The sequence below is a fragment of the Schistocerca serialis genome, chromosome 4 (genome assembly GCF_023864345.2).
Source record: "Schistocerca serialis cubense isolate TAMUIC-IGC-003099 chromosome 4, iqSchSeri2.2, whole genome shotgun sequence".
Classification (NCBI taxonomy): Eukaryota; Metazoa; Arthropoda; class Insecta; order Orthoptera; family Acrididae; genus Schistocerca; species Schistocerca serialis.
This window is the reverse complement of record NC_064641.1, coordinates 620,516,595-620,541,564: the sequence shown is the minus strand read 5'-3', so window position 1 is coordinate 620,541,564 and position 24,970 is coordinate 620,516,595. Positions and strand designations below refer to the sequence as shown.

Genomic DNA, 24,970 nt, shown 5'->3' with positions numbered 1-24,970 from the left:
TACTACAAAATGTCGTGCAAAGTGAACGGTACGACGATGCTATTTCACGTTATAATGAAACGTATTTAGAGAAGACTGCTAGTCCTCCATTACCAACTAGATTTAGAAATGACTAACATTTGTTGCCAATATCCCTTAGTTACGTGAGACAAAATTCAACCCCAATGTAACGAATATCACACGTAACCACAGGACAAAAAACATGTCCAAACTGCCCGCAGTGTCTTCGAGAAAATGGCTTCTGTTCACAACGGGTGTACTATTAGAATCAGGATGACGGTAATTCACCACGACATTGGCCAGAGGAATGTTGACAGCAAAGGCAGGCCGAGTATGCTGTGTTCTGATCTCTAATGGCTCGTAACTGTAATGACTACGTTCTTTCCTGCCATTGTAGGGTAGATACATTTGATTTAAATATTACGTCTCAAAGCAATCTTTAGGCTGTGGTTGAAGCACTTTCTACCATTCTGTATCTTCCAGGCACTTTAATCCAGCATGATATGCACCTCTGTGGTGCATTGAAAAGTAGGAGAAACGGGTTACAGTTTGATGCTCAGCTGGTAGTTCATTATGAGCGAATTTCAAATATCTGGGAGTCGAGATCATGTGAAACACATAGCTGTCACCAGTCACGAAAGTTAACTCTTGTGAGGTAACAGGTGAGTTGTGGCGCCCTGAAAATATTCTAAGTTTGGAGTCGGCGTGGCCGCACGGGCCACTCGGCGGGCGTGGGCTGCTCGGCAGGCCGACCACGTGGTGCCGGACGTTGGCCGAAGCAAGAGGGGTCCAGCCCGAGCGCGTACCTGGGAATTCCATTGTGACGCTGTGTCGATGAAAGAGACTTGTATGCCGAGAGTGCCAAAGATGGCGGACATTGAAAAACCATCATGGCAGACATTTCACAGCTCATATAGAAATTAATAGTAGCCAGATGAATCATGGTACCTCAAAAAGAAACATGTATATTACCATTATTTGCATGACGATTCTGATGATGTAATCAGATTTTCAATATCTTTATTAGTTTAAAGTTTAGTATCTGACTGTAAATCATACAAGTAACACCCAGCAACGAATTTTCAAAATCTAAACGGCTCATCCAATTTCGGCAATTGATGTGCCTTTAGAAGGCTATTAGTGTAAACCTAATTTGGTATGAATTACAAGCATGTAGCTTGAATAGTACATGAGTTATTGGAGATCAAAGTGGCAGATTACTATCGATCGCATCAGGTCATAAGTACTCCACAGTTACACGAAAAGACGGAAGCAGTATGCTTATAAATATATTTATTCATCAATGTCTTTGTTTATATCTGATATACGCTATTCATGAAGAAATTGGTCAATTATTTACTGTGTTTTAGAAAGCACAGAGACGGTTAATATGTTTATGTACCGGATGATCGAAAAGTCAGTATAAATTTGAAAACTGAATAAATCATGGAATAATGTAGATAGAGAGGTACAAATTGACACACATGCTTGGAATTACATGGGATTTTATTAGAACCAAAAAAATACAAAAGCTCAAAAAATGTCCGACAGATGGCGCTTCATCTGACCAGAGTAGCAATTATTAGCATAACAAAGTAAGACATGAAATGCTCAATATGTCCACCATCATTCCTCAACAATAGCTGTAGTCGAGGAATAATGTGAACAGTACTGTAAAGCATGTCCGGAGTTATATTGAGGCATTGGCGTCGGATGTTGTCTTTCAGCATCCCTAGAGATGTCGGTCGATCACGATACACTTACGACTTCAGGTAACCCCAAAGCCAATAATCGCACGGACTGAGGTTTGGAGACCTGGGAGGCCAAGCATGACGAAAGTGGCGGCTAAGCACACGATCATCACCAAACGACACGCGCAAGAGATCTTTCACGCGCCTAGCAATACGGGGTGGAGCACCATCCTGCATAAAACCCCATCTCATTCCAAGCTTGTGTGTCAATTTTTACCTCTCTATATACATTATTCCGTGATTTATTCAGTTTTCAAATTTATACTGACTTTTTGATCACCTGGTACTTACTAATGTGTATTAGAGCGTGTTTATGGTCCAGCCATAGGAATATTTACTTAATTTCAAGTTTTTTAAATGTAAATCCAGTAATTCGTATGTGTTTCAATACGTTTGTGAGTATGCGTTGGCTTGGACACATGGAGGGAGCACTCTAATCAGTCACGACGCTCGTGAATGGAAGTGGGAGAAGAGCATCGTTTCGAGAGAGGACCTGCGAGTGCGGAACAGTGTGGCACGAGAGCTAGACGCGACGGCGCGACGGATGCACTGTCGCCGCAGAGACTTGGAGAGTGTGGAGCGGTCTGCCCATGGTCGCGGCAGATAGAAATACTTCAGAGTGCCGGCTTGTGCACTTGTGAGATTTACGTGGCTTCTACAGTGAAGACGTAGTGTGCTCTAAGAAGTGAATATAAAGCGAGCTATGTTGTGGTAGAGCACTTGCCCGCGAAAGGCAAAGGTCCCGAGTTCGAGTCTCGGTCGGGCACACAGTTTTAATCTGCCAGGAAGTTTCATATCAGCGCACACTCCGCTGCAGAGTGAAAATCTCATTCTGGAAACATCCCCCAGGCTGTGGCTAAGCCATGTCTCCGCAATATCCTTTCTTTCAGGAGTGCTAGTTCTGCAAGGTTCGCAGGAGAGCTCCTGTAAAGTTTGGAAGGTAGGAGACGAGGTACTGGCAGAAGTAAAGCTGTGGGTACCGGGCGTCAGTCGTGCTTCGGTAGCTCAGTTGGTAGAGCACTTGCCCGCGAAAGGCAAAGGTCCCGAGTTCGAGTCTCGGTCGGGCACACAGTTTTAATCTGCCAGGAAGTTTCATATCAGCGCACACTCCGCTGCAGAGTGAAAATCTCATTCTGGAAACATCCCCCAGGCTGTGGCTAAGCCATGTCTCCGCAATATCCTTTCTTTCAGGAGTGCTAGTTCTGCAAGGTTCGCAGGAGAGCTCCTGTAAAGTTTGGAAGGTAGGAGACGAGGTACTGGCAGAAGTAAAGCTGTGGGTACCGGGCGTCAGTCGTGCTTCGGTAGCTCAGTTGGTAGAGCACTTGCCCGCGAAAGGCAAAGGTCCCGAGTTCGAGTCTCGGTCGGGCACACAGTTTTAATCTGCCAGGAAGTTTCATATCAGCGCACACTCCGCTGCAGAGTGAAAATCTCATTCTGGAGCTATGTTGTTGTTCATAACTAATTACGTGCAATAGGAATCTGTTGTTTCCCTGTTATTCAACTTATATTTTATTTAATTGCTGGACCATCGCCACCAATAAGTGATTGCAGTAACATACCACATTCTCAAAATTTCTTCTACTATCGTACTCATCATTTAAAGTCGTTAAGATAGTACCTCCAGATTTCATTTAATTGCAATCTTTCATTTATAAATTTCTTCGATACATTCGCAATTGCCGAGTGATAAAAACCTATGACCATTCGATTCCTGTGTATATTCATATTGTATACTGTAGACTCATCAGTACTTGCCTTGTAATGCGGCAACTATGTATCCAAGCCCCGAGACAATGAAATCAGCCAAAACTTTTAATATTTCAGCTCTGAGCCTGAGGGTACGTAGTTGGGGGCCACCACTGTACATCTTTTTTTTTTTTTTTTTTTTATTTGAAAGCCCGCACTATAGAGTACAACGATCAAAATTTTATTACATTACATCCAAGCTTTCTTCTACCTGCAACTACTTCTACCTACATACCAAAAAAAAAAGTTAGACCTATTTTGGAAATTACATATTTACCTATCTTCGTCTTTTGTTACAGAATCTCTCTTATAGTGATAGCTTCATGTTTGCAACGCTGTCCCAACTAGCTTTTATCAGGGCGGCCCATGAAGGAGGAGGGGGCAGAATGGGGCTCCAGCCCTTACCCCCCAAAATATCCACCTTTGTTATGAGACAGCGAGACTAGAATTAAAGTGATCCATGTTGACATCGATCCAGGCTAGTTTATACGAACACTCGCGAATCATTATCCTGTGACGCAAATTGCTAGGAAGTGTGCCGACACAGATCAGCTTACATTAACATACGTTAACCACTCTGCCATATTGCCAACAGCTTGAACATAATGGCTGGCAACTCCTCTTCCGTTGGTGTATTCGTCATCATGTGCATGTGATAGCATCTACTGTTGTTTCATGTTCTTTTTTATTGCGAAAGGTACTTCCCAAAACGCTTGGATACCATGATCTGAGACGGTGTCTTTAGCAATACCTCACTAAAATCCATCGTTTCTTATTTGTAGTAATATGATTTCCAACTTCCTTGGTCGAAGTTCCATCTCTTGTTTCTGTTGTTTCAACAAGGAAAAAAACACTAAGCCAGTGAACATGTTCTTACTTGAATCTTATAACGCTGAGATGCACTGTGCCTTATTTATGACAGATATAGAACTCCCAAGTCTACCTTTATAGTTTCACCCTCTTCTGTGCTAAAACACCATTTGACGTGGCTTAAGGAACCGCGAGCAGCATATCTCTGCCCTGAGTTGCTGTTTGGTTTTAGTAACACGAATCGAGTCCCAAACAGTAGAGGGGATTTATTATGATTAGTCGCCGCTAATTTTGGGGTCCACATGATCCTTGGGATACCAATGTTTATTGGAACGGAATTGAGTTGTGCTTCAGAAATCTAAGTTTCAAGCCATGGGTCACTTTTATTCTACTACCTGTTGTCTGTAATGGTCACCACAAAGTGGTCTAGGCTTTGCTCCAGTACTCACACCTTTCCAGACCACAAGAAGTAAGACCCTTCTATGCCACGTTCCATACTTCAGACTTCTGATGTTGTTCTCGTCTGAACTGCCAACCTCGTCGAGAATTTAAAATTGTACATGTAAATGCTGCCGTCGATTATTTTAGCAATTAAATAAAATTTCAGTTTGTTTTACTTCTAAGTTTCGGAAACATATACCACTACCCGGTGTATACAAGTATACGAATTTATACAAGGACAGTAGTGCACCAGAAGTAAAATACAAGTGTTTTTCTGATCCCCGCCAAGATTTCTTCTTAAGTGTTTGAGAAATGTCACTTCGTTAAAACTTGTGACATGTTATTACCACATCAAATTATGCCAACAGAAAAGTTGTAGATTCGTAGTTAAAGGATCTAGGATACCTAGCAACATGCCAAGTTTATTAAAAGTAAAAAATGAGGTGTCTAAAATATCAAGGAGTCTGCAGTTTTCTGCTCTGCTGTTTGCTAGCGTCTTTTAAGGACTTGGCTTGACTAGAAAATAATTATCCGATAATTTATGACTTCTTTTACGTACTACATTTACTCAGTCGTTAATCAACGGAGGAAGTTTCTCTTCACACTGACTCTAAACTAGGATGTTTGCAAATATACAGTTGGGACCTAAATATGTCATCAACGTTGTCCTTGTTCTAGCTTTACTTGCGCCACTCCGTTCTCTTTTCAGGTGGAGCCCACCTGGCGCCTGGACGAAGTGTTTGTGGTCTCAACATTGCTGAGGCCAGGCATGGTCTACGACGAAATAGCTGAGGCTCCACCTCTCACCAGTGAAAACTATGACAGCAATATCTATTACAAAGGTCTTGGCTACTAAATTTGTCACGTTAGTAATACCTCACAGTTTATATCCATAAGAACACTCCCCACCTCTTCCATAATTTTTGGTCGCACTAGTTCCGCACTCTAGCTGCATTTCAAAATGCCAGTATCATCTCCAAGACATCTAAAGAGGTTTTCTGTTACTGACAAAGGACATTACCTTATTTCATAATAACTTCTAAATGTGATTTATTATGTTTATTGAAGATACCAGTTGCATAATAGCTAGTACCAAGTTAATCGCAAATTCATATTTTCTTCATGGTCGTTGTCCTTTACGTAGTTTTGTTTCTATTTGGCCGCTTCTTTCTTCTAAGAAGTGCACCCATAATATTGTGCTATACTGACATTTTTATCTACATGTACTACTTCTGCCACCATTTTCAAACTTCTATTAGCGCCATTAAACTAGACGCATAAACTTATTACTGGCCCGGTTATGCATTTTCTCGTAACCAGAACGTGTAAATCTTCTGTTTGTAAAAGGTGGTTCCATCATCCGGATGATGCAGCAATTTATCGGCAGCGAGGCGTTCTACGAGGGTCTCCACAATTATCTAGTGGAAAAGTACGTACTCAATGGCATCATACACAAGCATATCGCATATAGGTACAGAGCACTTGAAAACCACGAGAAATTACGACTTCCATTTGAAACAAGTTCTGTAATGAAATACACATTAATTTGATTCTGATGACTACTTCATAGCAAAATTTTTTCTGTTAATGAAGGACGCCTTAAGAAATAGCAGCAGAGTCAAAACAGATGGTTATATCAAAGAACGACAATAACTGAGTGAATCATGGTTCTCCCTAACTTTTTAAAAATATAATAATATTTATTAATATACTCCCGCAGTGAGACTCAATGTATGGATGACTAATGTTTGTGGATCAACTGTGTCGAAGGGATTTCCGTGCACCGTCGCATTCTGTTCCTGAAAAAAAAATGTTCATTGACAACACCTGCAAATATTCCTAAATTATAATGATGTAGGGCTGATTTAAAATTATGGTAGTCGACAAGTGTGAGAATTAATTCTCAGACACGCTTGCTGAGTGTGATGAATCGTAAGACCAGTCGGGCTTAACTGGCTCATTAAATTTAAATTTTACCGTGTCGCATCGAAGAAATTGAGGCGCCAGTTAATTACTCTAAGTCCCATCAACTTTAAGAATATGGAGCCTAGCAACGTTAAAAAGTTGAAGTATCACGACCTGCCTGCTCATCACGCGCCAAATACCAAGTCCTTCCGAAAGTTCAAATCCTTAATGTAGCACTCCTCGCGACAAATCCGTAAGCAATGTAGCTAAACTGTCGCTCCAACTAACACCGCTCCCTCCGACTAACGCGTCTCATCCAGTTGCTCACCCCACATTCTTGTATTGCAATTTCCACCCGTTTCCCTCGACATAGGTCCTTATGGATCCAACTCACAAGCTTCATATTGTTTGATTTACATATGATACTTGAAATTTAACCCTTCGGTGGGCGCGCCCTTCATACTTCCTTGAGTGGGCGCGTTACAGCTTTTACACCACAATTAGTATTACACTTTTAACCCAAGGAAAAATAATCTTTATACAATCGCCAGTTACATTTTATAGGAGGAGACATAACACAACATTATATGGCTCTATAGAAATAATCTTTTATTTATTTGTTGCCTTCACAATCGTTTATTATTGTCATTGTAATTTATAACAATCCGATATTCTTTGTTGCCTTCATGGTTCTTTTAATCATGTCACTTAATTGCACTGATTCACGTGAAAATGAAGTAAAAAGGGAACACTTCATGAAATGGTGCATTCATAAAATCCTACTCCTGTTTATGATTGTGAATAAATTAGTCAACTTCCATCCGCATCTCACAATCTTCAGGACGTACAATTAGACGGTGCCTGTTAAATGCCTACTTTTCTCCATTTCCACACTTTTATGAGACCTAATGAAACATATGTTTCTATAAAAGTAATATATTGTATCAAATCAATATCCAAGATCGTAAAAAGTAATGGAAATTGTATATGGGAACTTCGATTAGATTCGAATATTCATTAAATAGTAATATAAAAGAAAGATTGCCTTGAGGCGAAAGAAAAACACAAGCATAGAAAATACTTAAATCACAAGGCGCTTAGCGGCAAACACTCGCAAACGCAACACACATTTCAAACATGAATAACGACCAAACTGCAGAAAGCATGAATTGCGCAAATGCAGTAAGTGGTGAAATCTGTTGAGAATAACAAATACGTATCTGGATGTGGACGCAACTGTAATGCTATCTGTGATACTAACAGAAAACTAAACCTTGCGGCTAACTGCCGCAGGCGCGCCTACCGAAGGGTTAACTGTAGTAGGACACATAATTTATGCTTCATTTCTGAACAAGTTGACACTGTACACTATGTGTCTAAATTATACGAGGGTCGTCCCGTAACTAATGGAACACAATTTTTCTGGCCCAGTATCGGTTGAAAAATTGCGGAATTTGTTGTGGGACATCGTCGAATATTCCCTTTCAGCCCCTACAGTTTCAGGAAGTTCCGATAGATGGCGGCGCTATACGTAGTCTTCTGCGTCCCTAACAGAGACCTGTCATTGTGTTTCTTCTGGTAGAATACCAGGGCACTGCAGACATTCATAGGCGCTTGTACAATGTCTACGGAGATCTGGCAGTGAACAGAAGCACGGCGAGTCGTTGGGCAAGAAGGTCGCCCAAATCTATCCGATCTTCTGCATGCTGGCCGGCGGCACACAGCTGTCACTCCTGCAGTGTTGGAACGTGCAGACACTCTCATTCGAGGCGATTGACGGTTCAAACGAAACACTTCAGTGCTCTACTGGACGTCCCTGTTGATAGTGGTGACACACTCCTCCACCAGTTCGGGTACTCAAAATTGTGTGTCCGCTGGGCTCTTCGCCGCCTAACAGAAGAACAATAAAGGACCATCTGTACGAATTGCTTGAACGCTACAATGCTGATCGTGACATTTTTTGTCAAGCATCGTCACAGGCGATGAGGTTCATACCTTCTAACCTTAAACAAAATGACAATCCGTGGAGTGGCGCCATTCCAACTCCATTCCAAAGAAAATGTTCAAACCCGAACCATCAGCCGATAAAGTGATGGCTTTTGTCTTCTGGGACTCTGAACGGTTTATTCTGTTTGATATCGCCTCTCATTGTATAACGATCTACCGGGAAGTGTAACCTGCTTCCTCAGGAAATTGGAGAAACGACTTCATCGTGTTCGTCCCCACAAAAATGTAAACGAAATTCTCCTTTGCCTTGACAACGCAAGGTATCTCACAAGTCTGAGCACCCAAGAGGAGCTCAAAAAACTTCATTGGACTGTTCTTCCTCGTCCACTCTACAAACCCTTCCGACTTCTATCTGTTTGACCCAATGAAGGACGCACTCCGCGGGAATCAGTATGTGGATGAAGGGGAGGTTATTGATGCAGCGAGACCTTGGTTCCAACGTCGACCACCATAGTGGCAACATGTGGGCATATAGTCCCTCCCAGTAAGGCCGCCGCATTGAACGGAGATTAAGTTGAATGCTGGGTTATTGTAGCCAAAAAAGTGGGCAATCGTATGGTGTAGGGGAATCCTGAATAAAAGCAACCTGCCTTTACCAAATATAAAAAAAGGATTGCATTACGATTCAAATGGTTCAAATGGCTCTGAGCACTATGGGACTCAACTGCTGTGGTCATAAGTCCCCTAGAACTTAGAACTACTTAAACCTAACTAGCCTAAGGACATCACACACATCCATGCCCGAGGCAGGATTCGAACCTGCGACCGTAGCGGTCGTGCGGTTCCAGACTGTAGCGCCTTTAACCGCTCGGCCACTCCGGCCGGCGGATTGCATTACGTATTGAACTCCCTTCTTATATTCCATGCGTAATTGTGATTCATCCAATTTGCATAAAGCACGAATCTTTGAATAACCAAAACGTATGGAACTTCCTGGCAGATTAAAACTGTGTACCCGACCGAGACTCGAACTCGGGACCTTTGCCTTTCGCGGGCAAGTGCTCTACCAACTGAGCTACCGAAGCACGACTGACGCCCGGTACACACAGCTTTACTTCTGCCAGTACCTCGTCTCCTACCTTCCAAACTTTACAGAAGCTCTCCTGCGACCCTTGCAGAACTAGCACTCCTGAAAGAAAGGATATTGCGGAGACATGGCTTGGCCACAGCCTGAGGGATGTTTCCAGAATGAGATTTTCACTCTGCAGCGGAGTGTGCGCTGATATGAAACTTCCTGGCAGATTAAAACTGTGTGCCCGACCGAGACTCGAACTCGGGACCTTTGCCTTTCGCGGGCAAGTGCTCTACCAACTGAGCTACCGAAGCACGACTCACGCCCGGTACTCACAGCTTTACTTCTGCCAGTACCTCGTCTCCTACCTTCCAAACTTTACAGAAGCTCTCCTGCGAACCTTGCAGAACTAGCACTCCTGAAAGAAAGGATATTGCGGAGACATGGCTTGGCCACAGCCTGGGGGATGTTTCCAGAATGAGATTTTCACTCTGCAGCGGAGTGTGCGCTGATATGAAACTTCCTGGCAGATTAAAACTGTGTACCCGACCGAGACTCGAACTCGGGACCTCTGCCTTTCGTGGGCAAGTGCTCTACCAACTGAGCTACCGAAGCACGACTCACGCCCTGTACTCACAGCTTTACTTCTGCCAGTACCTCGTCTCCTACCTTCCAAACTTTACAGAAGCTCTCCTGCGAACCTTGCAGAACTAGCACTCCTGAAAGAAAGGATATTGCGGAGACATGGCTTGGCCACAGCCTGCGGGATGTTTCCAGAATGAGATTTTCACTCTGCAGCGGAGTGTGCGCTGATATGAAACTTCCTGGCAGATTAAAACTGTATACCCGACTGAGACTCGAACTCGGGACCTTTGCCTTTCGCGGGCAAGTGCTCTACCAACTGAGCTACCGAAGCACGACTCACGCCCGGTACTCACAGCTTTACTTCTGCCAGTAGCTCGTCTCCTACCTTCCAAACTTTACAGAAGCTCTCCTGCGAACCTTGCAGAACTAGCACTCCTGAAAGAAAGGATATTGCGGAGACATGGCTTGGCCACAGCCTGGGAGATGTTTCCAGAATGAACCAAAACGTATGTTAATTTTATGCTGACACAAGTAAGGTGTCTTCTCTATAGGAAAAATCTTCCGCTTTCCTTCTGTGGATGAGAATTGACATAGCGCTAATAGTTCTCACATCACTAACGATATAACAATTCTTATATAGTATCGTACAATCTTTTGCTTACTTTGTACAAAAGCATACACATCTATATTTGTTCCAATACCTAGCTCTTAGTACTAGTGAATTCTTCAATGTGCAATATTTTGTTGGTTATGCAGCTTCTAGAGTATGATTGGCCAACGGCCTTGCCGCAGTGGTAACACCGGTTCCCGTCGGATCACCGTAGTTAAGTGCTGTCGGGCTGGGCTAGCACTTGGATGGGTGACCATCCGGTCTGCTGGGCGCTGTTGGCAAGTGGGGTACACTCCGCCCTTGTGATCCAAACTGAGGAGTTACTCGATTGAGAAGTAGCTGCTCCAGTCTAGTAAAGTGACATACGGCCGGGAGAGTGGTGTGATGACCACATGCCCCTCCATATCCGCATCCAATGACGCCTGTGGGTAAGGATGACACGGTGTCCGGTCGGTACCTTTGGGCCTTCATGTCCTATTCTGGAGGAGTTAGAATATGTGTAATCAAATATGGTCATTACTTACAGACTTCCAACGGCTAAATAAATATTTTAGTGGTGTAAATAAACACGTTTAGTTCACTAGTTTCCAGTCATTCACTGTCTGGTGGCGGCACTCTGAAACGTCCCCTTTGAACAATTATACATGACTGTTTTTAAACTGACACACAATATTTTTAGCGCAACGCAGTCTGACTTTCAAAAATCCCTACAAAAGAATGGCCCCGACTAGCATTAACCTATACCTTTCACAAATCACTTACCTCACAAAAATCTTCGTTACTCAAGCTACAGCAATACAGCGAGCGCCACTACTGCCAGCTAAATAAAAGATTCGAACTACCGAAGGCACTAACTACTGATATGCATAGTTAGCAAATGAAAGATTTTGATAGAGAACAAACAATGTATTTACCTTACTAGTGTTCAAAAGTCATAATATATATAGCAGTTCATGACAACCAGTCTTACAAATTTCAAAACTCCGCCATCTCTCTCCCCACATCCACCACTGCTGGCGGCTCACCAACTGCGCAACGCTACGCGCTGTTCACGTCCAGCTGCCCAACACTACAATGGCAGACAACAATGCAAACTAGCCACAGACTGCACACAGCGCAGCCAGTGATTTTCATACAGAGCGCTACGTAACGTTGCCAATAAGATAACATAAACAGCCTACTTACAACTCTTTACACCATCTTAAGTGGCGCTTAGCACTGTCTACAGAAAGGCGTGGCTGATGAGCAGTTGCTCGATCATTGTACCCTCCTCATTTTTAACTCCCTACGCACAGTCATTGTGCTATCTGGACTGTTGGTACCACTTTGGAGCTCACGATTGATTCCTTCCGCTGATTTCATGCGATTTTTTTACAGCCACCTAGTCCGTCAGTACATGAGGTCTACCTAGTCTTGTTTTAGCTGTCGTTCATTCGCGTTACCACTTCACAATCACAGCAGTCAACGAAGACATTTTTAGAAGAGCTGAAAGGCCGTTGATGGATTTGTTACACTGGTGATATTCTGTGACTAGTCCACGTCCGAAGGCACTAAGCTCTCCTTAGCGGACCATTCTTCTGCTACTGCTTCCCTGCTGACATGCAATACTGCCTCGGTTCACACAGGCGGGTCTGTCTCTCGTGACTTCTAATGGCAAATTTCGCATCACATAGAGGTGACCGAATACTTTTGATCAAATACATAGTACACCCGTAATGATCTCGTCGTGGACTAGACTTTAAGCTCTAATCTCCATTTTCCTGTGTGCATGATAAGTATCTGGACAAAACAACTTCCATGTGTCAACTGGAAAAGGAAAGAAAGCCACATCCCCACATTTAGAATTGTTTTAGAATAACACGGGATCAGTACAATTCACTTTCAGAAATGTGTGCCTGTATGTGTGCCATACAACTTGTTTGTTGGCAATTTCATGAACGCTGCAATCCATGTACAGCCAGTTCAGCAACGCTACGGATGACATCCTGTTCGCGGCAATGGACGCGGTGGCGCCTGCGTCGTCTCTGCGTCCCAACGCAAGTGTGTCATCAGTGATGCTGCCCTGGGCGCGACAGTCCGGATTTCCATTTCTCACCGTCACCAGGAACTATGTGGACGGCTCTGCAGTCATCACACAGGTGGGCAACGGTTCAGACCATTAAATAAACTTCTCAGCGATGACCTCATAAGTTGCATCGTTCTGTCTGTGTGAGTGTGTGTGACTGTGTGTGTGTGTGTGTGTGTGTGTGTGTGTGTGTGTGTGTGTGTGCGCGCGCTTCATGCCCCCTCTTCCATGTAGAGAAAGTCAATCTAATCTACACTCCTGGAAATTGAAATAAGAACACCGTGAATTCATTATCCCAGGAGGGGGAAACTTTATTGACACATTCCTGGGGTCAGATACATCACATGATCACACTGACAGAACCACAGGCACATAGACACAGGCAACAGAGCACGCACAATGTCGGCACTAGTACAGTGTATATCCACCTTTCGCAGCAATGCAGGCTGCTATTCTCCCATGGAGACGATCGTAGAGATGTTGGATGTAGTCCTGTGGATCGGCTTGCCATGCCATTTCCACCTGGCGCCTCAGTTGGACCAGCGTTCGTGCTGGACGTGCAGACCGCGTGAGACGACGCTTCATCCAGTCCCAAACATGCTCAATGGGGGACAGATCCGGAGATCTTGCTGGCCAGGGTAGTTGACTTACACCTTCTAGAGCACGTTGGGTGGCACGGGATACATGCGGACGTGCATTGTCCTGTTGGAACAGCAATTTCCCTTGCCGGTCTAGGAATGGTAGAACGATGGGTTCGATGACGGTTTGGATGTACCGTGCACTATTCAGTGAACCCTCGACGATCACCAGTGGTGTACGACCAGTGTAGGAGATCGCTCCCCACACCATGATGCCGGGTGTTGGCCCTGTGTGCCTCGGTCGTATGCAGTCCTGATTGTGGCGCTCACCTGCACCGCGCCAAACACGCATACGACCATCATTGGCACCAAGGCAGAAGCGACTCTCATCGTTGAAGACGACACGTCTCCATTCGTCCCTCCATTCACGCCTGTCGCGACACCACTGGAGGCGGGCTGCACGATGTTGGGGCGTGAGCGGAAGACGGCCTAACGGTGTGCGGGACCGTAGCCCAGCTTCATGGAGACGGTTGCGAATGGTCCTCGCCGATACCCCAGGAGCAACAGTGTCCCTAATTTGCTGGGAAGTGGCGGTGCGGTCCCCTACGGCACTGCGTAGGATCCTACGGTCCTGGCGTGCATCCGTGCGTCGCTGCGGTCCGGTCCCAGGTCGACGGGCACGTGCACCTTCCGCCGACCACTGGCGATAACATCGATGTACTGTGGAGACCTCACGCCCCACGTGTTGAGCAATTCGGCGGTACGTCCACCCGGCCTCCCGCATGCCCACTATACGCCCTCGCTCAAAGTCCGTCAACTGCACATACGGTTCACGTCCACGCTGTCGCGGCATGCTACCAGTGTTAAAGACTGCGATGGAGCTCCGTATGCCACGGCAAACTGGCTGACACTGACGGCGGCGGTGCACAAATGCTGCGCAGCTAGCGCCATTCGACGGCCAACACCGCGGTTCCTGGTGTGTCCGCTGTGCCGTGCGTGTGATCATCGCTTGTACAGCCCTCTCGCAGTGTCCGGAGCAAGTATGGTGGGTCTGACACACCGGTGTCAATGTGTTCTTTTTTCCATTTCCAGGAGTGTATTAACTGTCTTATAGATTTATATACAGTGTAGGAGCGTAAATGGAATTATCACTTGGCGCCCTCAAGATGGAAGCCACAAGCATTTCGTTCTCGCCCTCATTTTTTCTCTGCCATAGTAAACTATCCTTTCAACTCAAGAACAGTTTTTCTGCACAATTAACAAAATATAAATACACAAACACACACACACACAAATGAAGACACACACATTCTCTTTTATTTCTGTTTATGACAAATGACAATATTGTAAAAAAAATTAACTGGTTATGACCAAGCCCAAAAGAGTGTGGAGTCATGCTGGGCCCATAGTGCAGAGGTGCATGAATTGCAACCACACTCTGCTACCATTTATGTGGGATTGGTAGCATGAGTGACAAATAGGATAGAAGTGTTGAATGGCTACTTAATATTTATTAACTATATATATGGCGGTAGTATCTGTTCCCGAAAGAACAGTTACCGTGGATGACCATGCAGCTTTGCTAGAAATGAAATGATAATTAAATAGACACCCTAGCTGCAAGCAGGGGTTAATACACTTCATTTGGGACATGTTGAAAATGTGTGCCCCCACCGGGACACGAACTAGGGATCTCCTGCTTACATGGCAAACGCTCCATCCATCTGAGCCACCGCGGGCACAGAGGATAGTGCGTCTGCAGGGACTTATCCCTTGCACGCTCCCCGTGAGATCCACATTCCCAACATGTCCACAACACTACATTCGTAGTGCGCCTAATAGATGTTTGCCCATCATACTCATTACTCGTGGCAGATTAATCTACCAAGTCCCGTACGAGTTCGGGCATAGCGTGTGCGTTCGCACACGCTATGTTCTTTCGGGAACAGATACTACCGTCATATATACAGTTAAAAATATGGGTTCCCGGCCTTTGACCTTCATGTGCGAACGCACACGCTATGCCCGAACTCGTACGGGACTTGGTAGATTAATCTGCCACGAGTAATGAGTATGATGGGCAAACATCTATTAGGCGCACTACGAATGTAGTGTTGTGGACATGTTGGGACTGTGGATCTCACTGAGAGCGTGCAAGGGATAAGTCCCTGCAGACGCACTATCCTCTGTGCCCGCGGTGGCTCAGATGGATAGAGCGTCTGCCATGTAACCTGGAGATCCCGGGTTCGAGTCCTTGTCGGGCACACATTATCAACATGTCCCCAATGAAGTGTATCAACGCCTGCTTGCAGCTAGGGTGTCTATTTAATTATCATTTCATAATATTTATTAACCCTTTCGCTGCTACAAAAAAAAATGGTTCAAATGGCTCTGAGCACTATGGGACTTAACTGCTGTGGTCATCAGTCCCCTAGAACTTAGAACTACTTAAACCTAACTAACCTAAGGACATCCCACACACCCATGCCCGACGCAGGATTCGAACCTGCGACCGTAGCGGTCGCGCGGTTCCAGACTGTAGCGCCTAGAACCGCTCGACCACTCCGGCCGGCTCGCTGCTCAGACGAGCTCTTTGCATTCCGTGCTGAGACGGCTTGTGTCATGGCTGTACTGCTCGCCAAATGCTGGTGCCTGTGCTGAGAGATGGCGTATCGGCCGATGTGAAATACTTATCATACGATTTTTCGAAACTATGGTGTGAAAAAATTTTGTTTTCGCATTACTTACGGCCTGATGCCTGCACTCAACAAAGCACTGAATTTGTTTTTGTTATCCGTCACACCAACTCCGATGCCTCAGAATTTTATTTAGAACTGAGAGCAGAAGGATATCTCAGTCCGTTCTCGATTTATTGGGTTTTATAGCTGAAGGACGGTAGCGCGCCACGCGCCCATTCAGGTGCCTGCGCATCCCGTATAATATGCTCATAACAAGCGTCATATCTCATAAACGATTCAAGATATCGAAACGAGGTGCAAATGACATCACGCAATTAGATATATCTGTTGTCTGATAAACACTCAGCAGCGTAGAGGTCGGCGGTTCAGGACGCACTCAGACGTCCATAGCAGTGAAGGAAAATCCGAATGGTGCTCGTGTACATGTGCGCAGTTCCAAGAAGGGACGTCGAACAAATGTGCAGAACTATAGACCTATATCTCTAACGTCGATCAGTTGTAGAATTTTGGAACACGTATTATGTTCGAGTATAATGACTTTTCTGGAGACTAGCAATCTACTCTGTAGGAATCAGCACGGGTTTCGAAAAAGATGATCGTGTGAAACCCATCTCGCGCTGTTCGTCCACGAAACTCAGAGGGCCATAGACACGGGTTCCCAGGTAGATGCCGTGTTTATTGACTTCCGCAAGGCGTTTGATACAGTTCCCCACAGTCGTTTAATGAACAAAGTAGGTGCATACGGATTATCAGACCAATTGTGTGATTGGATTGGAGGGTTCGTAGATAACAGAACGCAGCATGTCCTTCTCAATGGAGAGAAGTCTTCTGAAGTAAGAATGATGTCAGGGGTGCCGCAAGGGAATGTCGTAGGACCGTTGCTATTCACAATATACGTAAATGATCTTGTGGATAACATCGGAAGTTCACTGAGGCTTTTTGCGGATAATGCTGTAGTATATCGAGAGGTTGTAACAATGGAAAATTGTACTGAAATGGAGGAGGATCTGCAACGAATTGACGCATGGTGCAGGGAATGGCAATTGAATATCAATGTAGACAAGTGTAATGTGCTGTGAATTCATAGAAAGAAAGATCCTTTATCGTTTAGCTACAATATAGCAGGTCAGCAACTGGAAGCAGTTAATTCCATAAATTATCTGGGAGTAGTCATTAGGAGTGATTTAAAATGGAATGACCATATAAAATTAATCGTCGGTAAAGCAGATGCCAGACTGAGATTCATTGGAAGAATCCTAAGGGAATGCAGTCCGAAAACAAAGGAAGTAGGTTACAGTACACTTGTTCGCCCACTGCTTGAATACTGCTCACCGGTGTGGGATCCGTACCAGATAGGGTTGATAGAAGAGATAGAGATGATCCAACGGAGAGCAGCGCGCTTCGTTACAGGATCATTTAGTAATCGCGAAAGCATTACGGAGATGATAGATAAACTCCAGTAGAAGACTCGGAAAGAGAGACGCTCAGTAGCTCGGTACGGGCTTTTGTTGAAGTTTCGAGAGCATACCTTCACCGAGGAGTCAAGCAGTATATTGCTCCATCCTACGTATATCTCGCGAAGAGACCATGAGGATAAAATCAGAGAGATTAGAGCCCACACAGAGGCATACCGACAATCTTTCTTTCCACGAACAATACGAGACTGGAATAGAAGGGAGAACCGATAGAGGTACTCAAAGTAGCCTCCGCCACACACCGTCAGGTGGCTTGCGGAGTATGGATGTAGATGTAGAAGTAGATGTAGATATACCTGGTAAATGCCGAAGCAGGACGTGTAAACACGCCCACAGCAGAGAAAGTGTTAATTTAAAAATTAGAATTTCAGAAAATGAAAATTTAGGCAATATTATGCCACAAAAATGACGATAGACAATTTACACGAAAATGACGAGGAACCACATTCACTTCCTAGACATGAACATTGCTCCATAGCTTACAGATAGCCACGAGGATAAGCTCCTTGGGATTAGCCGAGCGGTCCAAGGCGCTGTAGCAACACCGACTCCATAGAAGACCCTGGCGATACGTCACCAGTCGTTAGTGACAACGCTTAGGCATGCCACATAGGATATGATCGTAGTGTTGGTTGTGCAGTGCCGTTCCTTTTGTGTTACTTATTGTGTTTTTCCGACTACAGCAGTTATAGTGAGAGTTTTCACCATGGTGTACAAGTGTTGTGTTCCTCGCTGTAACGGGAATTGTCCAAATGGACCTAAGGTCCAAGCGTTTTCGTTTCCTAACGACGAAGACCTTCGTCGCAAGTGGATTTCCGCCATTCACAAGGATGCATTTACACCAACCAAATATTCCAAAGTAAGTAAATCCGATAGCGTTCCATGTTTTTTTTATAGTTCTTTATTCTTTATTTATACCTTTTGAAGACCTGTACGATATTGTACCCAGGCTCCACTACTGGTTTTGTGTCGTCAGTCTTACGTAGTAAACGAATTCTGACCCGTCAGTTCAGTAACTAGTATTCACACTTGAATAGACGAAATCGCGTTTTCTACATTATTTTTTATTTACTCGAAGGAACGATTTATTTGACCTGCATGTAGGCAAAGACTGCTTTTCAGAGTAAAGATCATACAGTTAGTTGTGTTGTGACAAGTCAGGTTTTAGCAAAGATTTCCACTGAAAATAATAGTACGATATGTAAATTCGAAGTTATGAGCTCTAATACAATCGAATTAGTGTTCAACTTCAGTCATTATTTTCGAAATTATTTTCAGGTATGTGATCTACATTTTCCAAAAGAGAATTCAGCAATACAGAACTACGATCTTCAGTTGTATGTTTAAGATAGTAAGAAAATCTTTCATCTAAATAACCTGCAGAATCCAAAACAATACCAAACATTTTGTCCAAAAATAAGAGGGTTATAGTGATAAGCACGCACAGGCGTTTCTGCCTGCAACAGACCTGGCGTTCGCCGTGCCTAGCTGACGTGACGTCACGAACAAGCGCCGAGGCCTTTCTTTGAGTCGGTGTTGGCTGTAGTCATGGACTGTACGGTTGGTCCAGTCGGAGGTTCGAGTCCTCCCTCGTGCATGGGTGTGTGTGTTTGTCCTTAGGATAATTTAGGTTACGTAATGTGTAAGCTTAGGGACTGATGACCTTAGCAGATTTCACACACATTTGAACATTTTGATAAGCTCCTTGTTGACCAGCCACTTAATCATACACAAGGGAGTATTTTCTCATATGAAAAATAGATTACATTAGGTCTTTGTCAGTATACACTGAAGCGCCAAATAAACTGGTATAGGCACGCGTATTCAAATACAGAGGTATGCAAACAGGCAGAATACGGCGCTGCGGTTTGCAACGCTTATATAAGACGACAAGTGTCTGGATCAGTTGTTAGATTGGTTACTGCTGCTACAATGGCAAGTTATCAAGATTTAAGTGAGTTTGAACGTGGAGTTATAGTCGGCGCACAAGTGATGAGACACAGCATCTCCGACGTAGCGATGAAGTGGGGATTTTCCCGTACGACCTTTTCACGAGTGTACCGTGAATATCAGGAACCCAGTAAAACATCAAATCTCCAGCATCGCTGCGGAGGAAAAAGATCCTGCAAGATCGGAACCAACGACGACTGAAGAGAATCGATCAACCTGACGGAAGTGAAACCCATCCGCAAATAGCTGCAGATATCAATGCTGGGCCATCAACAGGTGTCAGCGCGCGAACCACTTGACGAAACATTATCGATATGCGCTTCCGGAGCCGAAGGCCCACTAGTGTACCCTTGATGACTGCACGACACAACACTTTACCCCACGCCTGGACCGTCAACACCAACGTTGGACTGTTGAAGACTGGAAACATGTTGCCTGATCGGACAAGTCTCGTTTCATATTGTATCGAGCTGATGAACGTGTACGGGTATCGAGACAACCTCATGAATTCATGGATCTTGCATATCAGCAGAGAACTGTTGCAGCTCTGTAATGAAGTGGGGCGTGTGCAGTTGGGGTGATATGAGGCCCCTGATACGTCTAGATACGACCCTGACAGGTGACACGTACGTATGCGTCCTGTTCAATCACCTGCATCCATTCATGTCCATCGGGAAATTCCAGCAGGACAATGAGACACCCCACATGACCACAATTGCTACTTTGTGGCTCCAAGAGTATAAACAGTTCGCTGCCCACCGAACTCCCCAGACATGAACATCTGGTATTACGTGCGACGTGCTGTTCAGAAGAGATATCTAACCCCTCGTACTCTTACGGATTTGCGGACAGCCCTGCAGGATTCATGGTGTCAGTTACCTCCATCACTACTTCACACATTAGTCGAATCCATGCCATGTCGTGTTGCGACACTTCTGTATGCTCGCTGGGGCCCTACACGATATTAGGCACGTGTACCAGTTTCTTTGGCTCTTCACTGTATAACTTTACAGTCCCAAACCCACCATCCTCTCAGGCATGTTATACAGGCAATATTTTTGAAGGTCACTCCCAGCTCGGAGGCCGACCGGTGTGGCCGAGCGGATCTAGGCGCTTCAGTCTGCAATCGTGCGACCCCTACGGTCTCAGGTTCGAATCCTGCCCCGGGCATGGATGTGTGTGATCTCCCTAGGTTAGTTAGGTTTAAGTAGTTCTAAGTTCTAGGTGACTGATGACCTCAGATGTTAAGTCCCATAGTGCTCAGAGCTATTTGAACCATTTTGAACCCAGCTCGGAGGTAAAACTGAAACATCCATGTCAATCAACAGTTTAAAATACTTTTGATACGTTAACCAACATGTGCGGCTTAACAGTCTTTCAAATCCTGATTGAGCCACACATATCATCACAGTGGCCCCACTGCATATCTAACTGCGTTTGTAATCACAGTAACCAGTCCAGAGTGACGCTTCCTGCTAGAATTGACCGAAAGCTGCGTTACAGACAACATCAAAAAGTTTGAAACAAACTCAGTGCCTTTCAGACAAATCCAAGGGCAATATCTGACAAGAGGGAACACGCTAGAAAACCAATCTACAGTTAAGAATTTATATGAAACGAACTGCTAGTGCCCGCATCTCGTGGTCGTGCGGTAGCGTTCTCGCTTCCCACGCCCGGGTTCCCGGGTTCGATTCCCGGCGGGGTCAGAGATTTTCTCTGCCTCGTGATGGCTGGGTGTTGTGTGATGTCTTTAGGTTAGTTAGGTTTAAGTAGTTCTAAGTTCTAGGGGACTCATGACCATAGATGTTAAGTCCCATAGTGCTCAGAGCCGAACTGCTAGTATTACAAAATGAATACCAATGGGTAGAGCTATCACAACCTAATCGAACCTGGAAATATCCAGGACAGATGAAAACAAATGTTGTTCAGAAGGTACCATCAGAAACAATCTCACCACTTTTTGCGCACAGCACAATTACAGTCTGGCCAGCACTCAATAGCCGCCTCCAGCCGTCAGTTTATTCCCCCCCAGGGAATCTCCCCATTCGGTGCTCGCATTAGACTCGCCTAGAAGCCACTCCAGCTTTTCCCCACGACTTCGCCAGAAAGCGGAGCCGTTGCCCTGAGCCAAAGGATCGCAAGCAGCTCGCGATAATCGAAAACGTGTCACAAAGCGGCACAATCCTGACTGCAGCGCCTTAAACCGCTAGGCCAATCCCGCGCGGCCACTTACTGGCTAAGAGGAACCGAGGCTGTGTTATGTACCATATCTCAACTTGTTGCTGTAAGCACTGTAGTAAACGGATAAAAAACATTAGAATAGCTTTCAGAGCTCACATGGTGGGAAGGCACGGTCCACATGTCGAGCACATTGTGTACGTGACACCCTTATACACGTAAACAAGAATTCAGACATACACTACACCATCACATACCACATTTTCAACTGGAGATAAAGTTCCAGTAATAATAGAAAGTAGCTCCAATTTCCCTTCCCCTTCGCTCCCCCTCGGTCTGTGCTGACCAATGTTTTCAGGAAGTTTCTCTTGGTTATTAAGGCATTTGGTGAACCATTAAATACCCTCCAAAATGTTGTTAATTAAGATCCCTTTTGCCCCTCTACCAGCTCGCCTGATTTCCCTTGAAAGAACTGGGCTGTATAGGGAGTCGTACTCCCTACCCTAAAGAGTAGTGAAGAAATGTATGCAAAAGAAAGAGAACTTGGAAAGCTTTACCGGATTATGGGTAAAAATTACAGCAGCGCACTAATTTGATTGGACCTCCATCCTGTAATTCGAGATACACCTTGTTGAAGTGGCACTGTGGCCATCTGAACACAAGATAGTATTTTTCTGGTTGCTGCCCTTTTTGTAGGTGTACACCCCGTTGTCTGGGTTATTAGGGTTACGTACCTAAATTTATAAAAACGGAACCCTTATAGGATCACTTCGTTGTCTGTCTATATGTCTGTCTGTCTGTCCGATTGCTAAGAGCCCTTTTGCTCAGGAACGAGTGGGCGTGTCAAGTTGAACTTTGTCACGTGCTAAGGTTTACGGTCCCTAGGCCATGTAAAAAAGTTTGAGCTTCTCCGTCAAGGCAAGCAAAAAATACGGCAATTTATGTCACATATTTTGATACTCGTAAATTCACTCATCAAAACTTGTAGGGTACTTCCCGTTGACCTAGAATCACGAAATTTGGCAAGAAGAAAAGGCTAACAGTAGCCGTGAGGTAAGAAATACAAAAATTGTTAATTTGTAACTATATCACACGAAAATGAATTTTTTATTTCTTATTCGTCTTTCTGTCCGTCTGTTAAGATCTCCTTTCTTCAGAAACGCATAAACGTATCTAGTTGAAGCTTATGTGACATACTGAGGTCCAGAGTCGCTTGGTGGTGTAAAAGCTTTAAGCTTCCAAGTAGATGCAACCAAAAGATACGGCCGTTTGTGCCACATATTTTGATATTCGTAAAGCTCTCTCATCAAAACCTATTGGGTACTTCCAGTTGACCTAAGTTCTTGAATTTTGGCAAGAAGTAAGGTTTTATACTACAAGCAAAGGGAAAAAATCCGAAAACTCTTAATTATATAACACGAAAAAAATATTTTTCTATCATGTTATCGCCGCGTGGGATTAGCAGAGCGGTCTAAGGCGCTGCAGTCATGGACTGTGCGGCTGATACCGGCGGAGGTTCGAGTTCTCCCTCGGTCTCGTAGTTCAAGATTAGCAATGAAATGGCAACTTTAGATCAAATCTGATCTTTGATCTTGACCTTGAACTCTGACCTTTTCATTTTCCTCTCCCCGCCCTCTTCCTTCACCAAACCCTTCCAATCTTCTGTGTAACGCCCCTTTCTTGGTAATAGGCCGATCAGAAAGCATCTAAGCCTACACACCGTCATGCTACTGCTTTGCCATGGTCACGAAATGTTCCTGGAACGACCAGCAGAACGATGACACAGCGACGGAAGCTTTCAGCAGCCTGAAGTCCAATCGCCATCGTGTAATATTTCAGCTTTGATGTTGATTATAATGAAGGGCAATAGTTAGTGAAGAAGGTAACAAGAATAAGATCACTTTGGAATGAACTATCAACAGTAAAATATATCTTTATATAATATACAATAGGGAAAAATCTAATACAAATACTTCACATGTAGATTTCCATACACAAATTTCAAAAAGTTGACACCTGATTGTTTGGTCAGCAAAGAGGCACATTCCGCTCATTGGCGTCAGTTGGGATTTCTCTGAAGTGGTAATCATGGCAGCACTAATCCGACAACTTCACATTTAACTTAGCATTCACTGGGTAATACCTGTCAAAACCGATTTTAAGGGTTTTGTAGTTCACTCGGTAAATATGTAACCCTCATAAGGATCACTTTGTTGTCTGTCCCTCTGTCTGTCAATCCGACTGTTAAAGCTACCTTCTCAAAAATGTGGATTATCAAGTAGAAACTTACGTCGTATAATAAGCTCCACGGCGCCTTGGCGATGTAAAAACTTAAGCTCCTAGGTCAACGCAGTCATAGATATGGCTATTTAGATAACGTAATTTCTTACTCGCAAACTCACTCATCAAAAGCAACAGGGTACTTCCCGTTGAGCTAGAATAATGACATAGGGCAAGAAGCAAGGTTTCACAGTACAGCTTAAGGAAAAAATACGAAAATCGTTAATTTCGAATTATATCACACGAAAAAAAATATTTTTGGAATTTGTTATAGCACTGTCTCTCTGTCCGTCTTTCTGTTGAGACCCCTTTTTCTCATAATGTGTAGACGTGTGAAGCTGAAATTTATGTCACATAGTAAGGCCTATGGTCCCTTAGCGGTGTAATGAACGCTAGCTTGTAAGTCAATTCAACCAAAAGATACGGCTCAAAAGATACGTCCATTTATGTCACATATTCTGGTAGTCGAAAATTCGCAAATTGATGAGGATTTGATAGAATCAGTCTGAAATTTGTATACACTCAGTAATGATGCCTACTAATTGGGATTAAGCACAAAGCTTGGAAAAAATTGTGAAATAATTTACTAAGCAACGGACAATGCATTGTCACGTAAGAACACTGGTAGTCTGTTTACCTGCACAAATTCTCTCCTTTTATTTTATTTTCTGTTACTAATTTTCCAACTGTTTATTTGAGTAATCATCTTTCGCAGCACCTGATAACCAAAGTACTGAGCATCTTCTAACGTTGGCATACAAGGGCTGCTACAGTATGGTAAAGAATGTAAGGAAGTAAATTCGAAATATGACGAACAGGAATGACACTTCTATTGTAAGATAATAATTTCAGATGTGCGGCACTGGAAGGTATTCTCA

At 44.2% G+C, this 24,970-nt stretch overlaps 1 protein-coding gene and 1 pseudogene across 1 annotated transcript in view; both read left to right on the top strand.

Moving 5' to 3' along the window:
* The window catches only part of LOC126474639 (aminopeptidase N-like), a 177,851-nt gene that overhangs the window by 61,447 nt on the left and 91,434 nt on the right, over nucleotides 1–24,970 (top strand). Inside the window, exons 8-10 of the mRNA XM_050102117.1 lie at nucleotides 5,458–5,590; nucleotides 6,096–6,177; nucleotides 12,825–13,005. Of these exons, the coding sequence (XP_049958074.1) occupies nucleotides 5,458–5,590; nucleotides 6,096–6,177; nucleotides 12,825–13,005 (396 nt within the window). The remainder of the gene's footprint in view (nucleotides 1–5,457; nucleotides 5,591–6,095; nucleotides 6,178–12,824; nucleotides 13,006–24,970) is intronic.
* LOC126476404 (5S ribosomal RNA) lies at nucleotides 11,031–11,148 on the top strand (annotated as a pseudogene).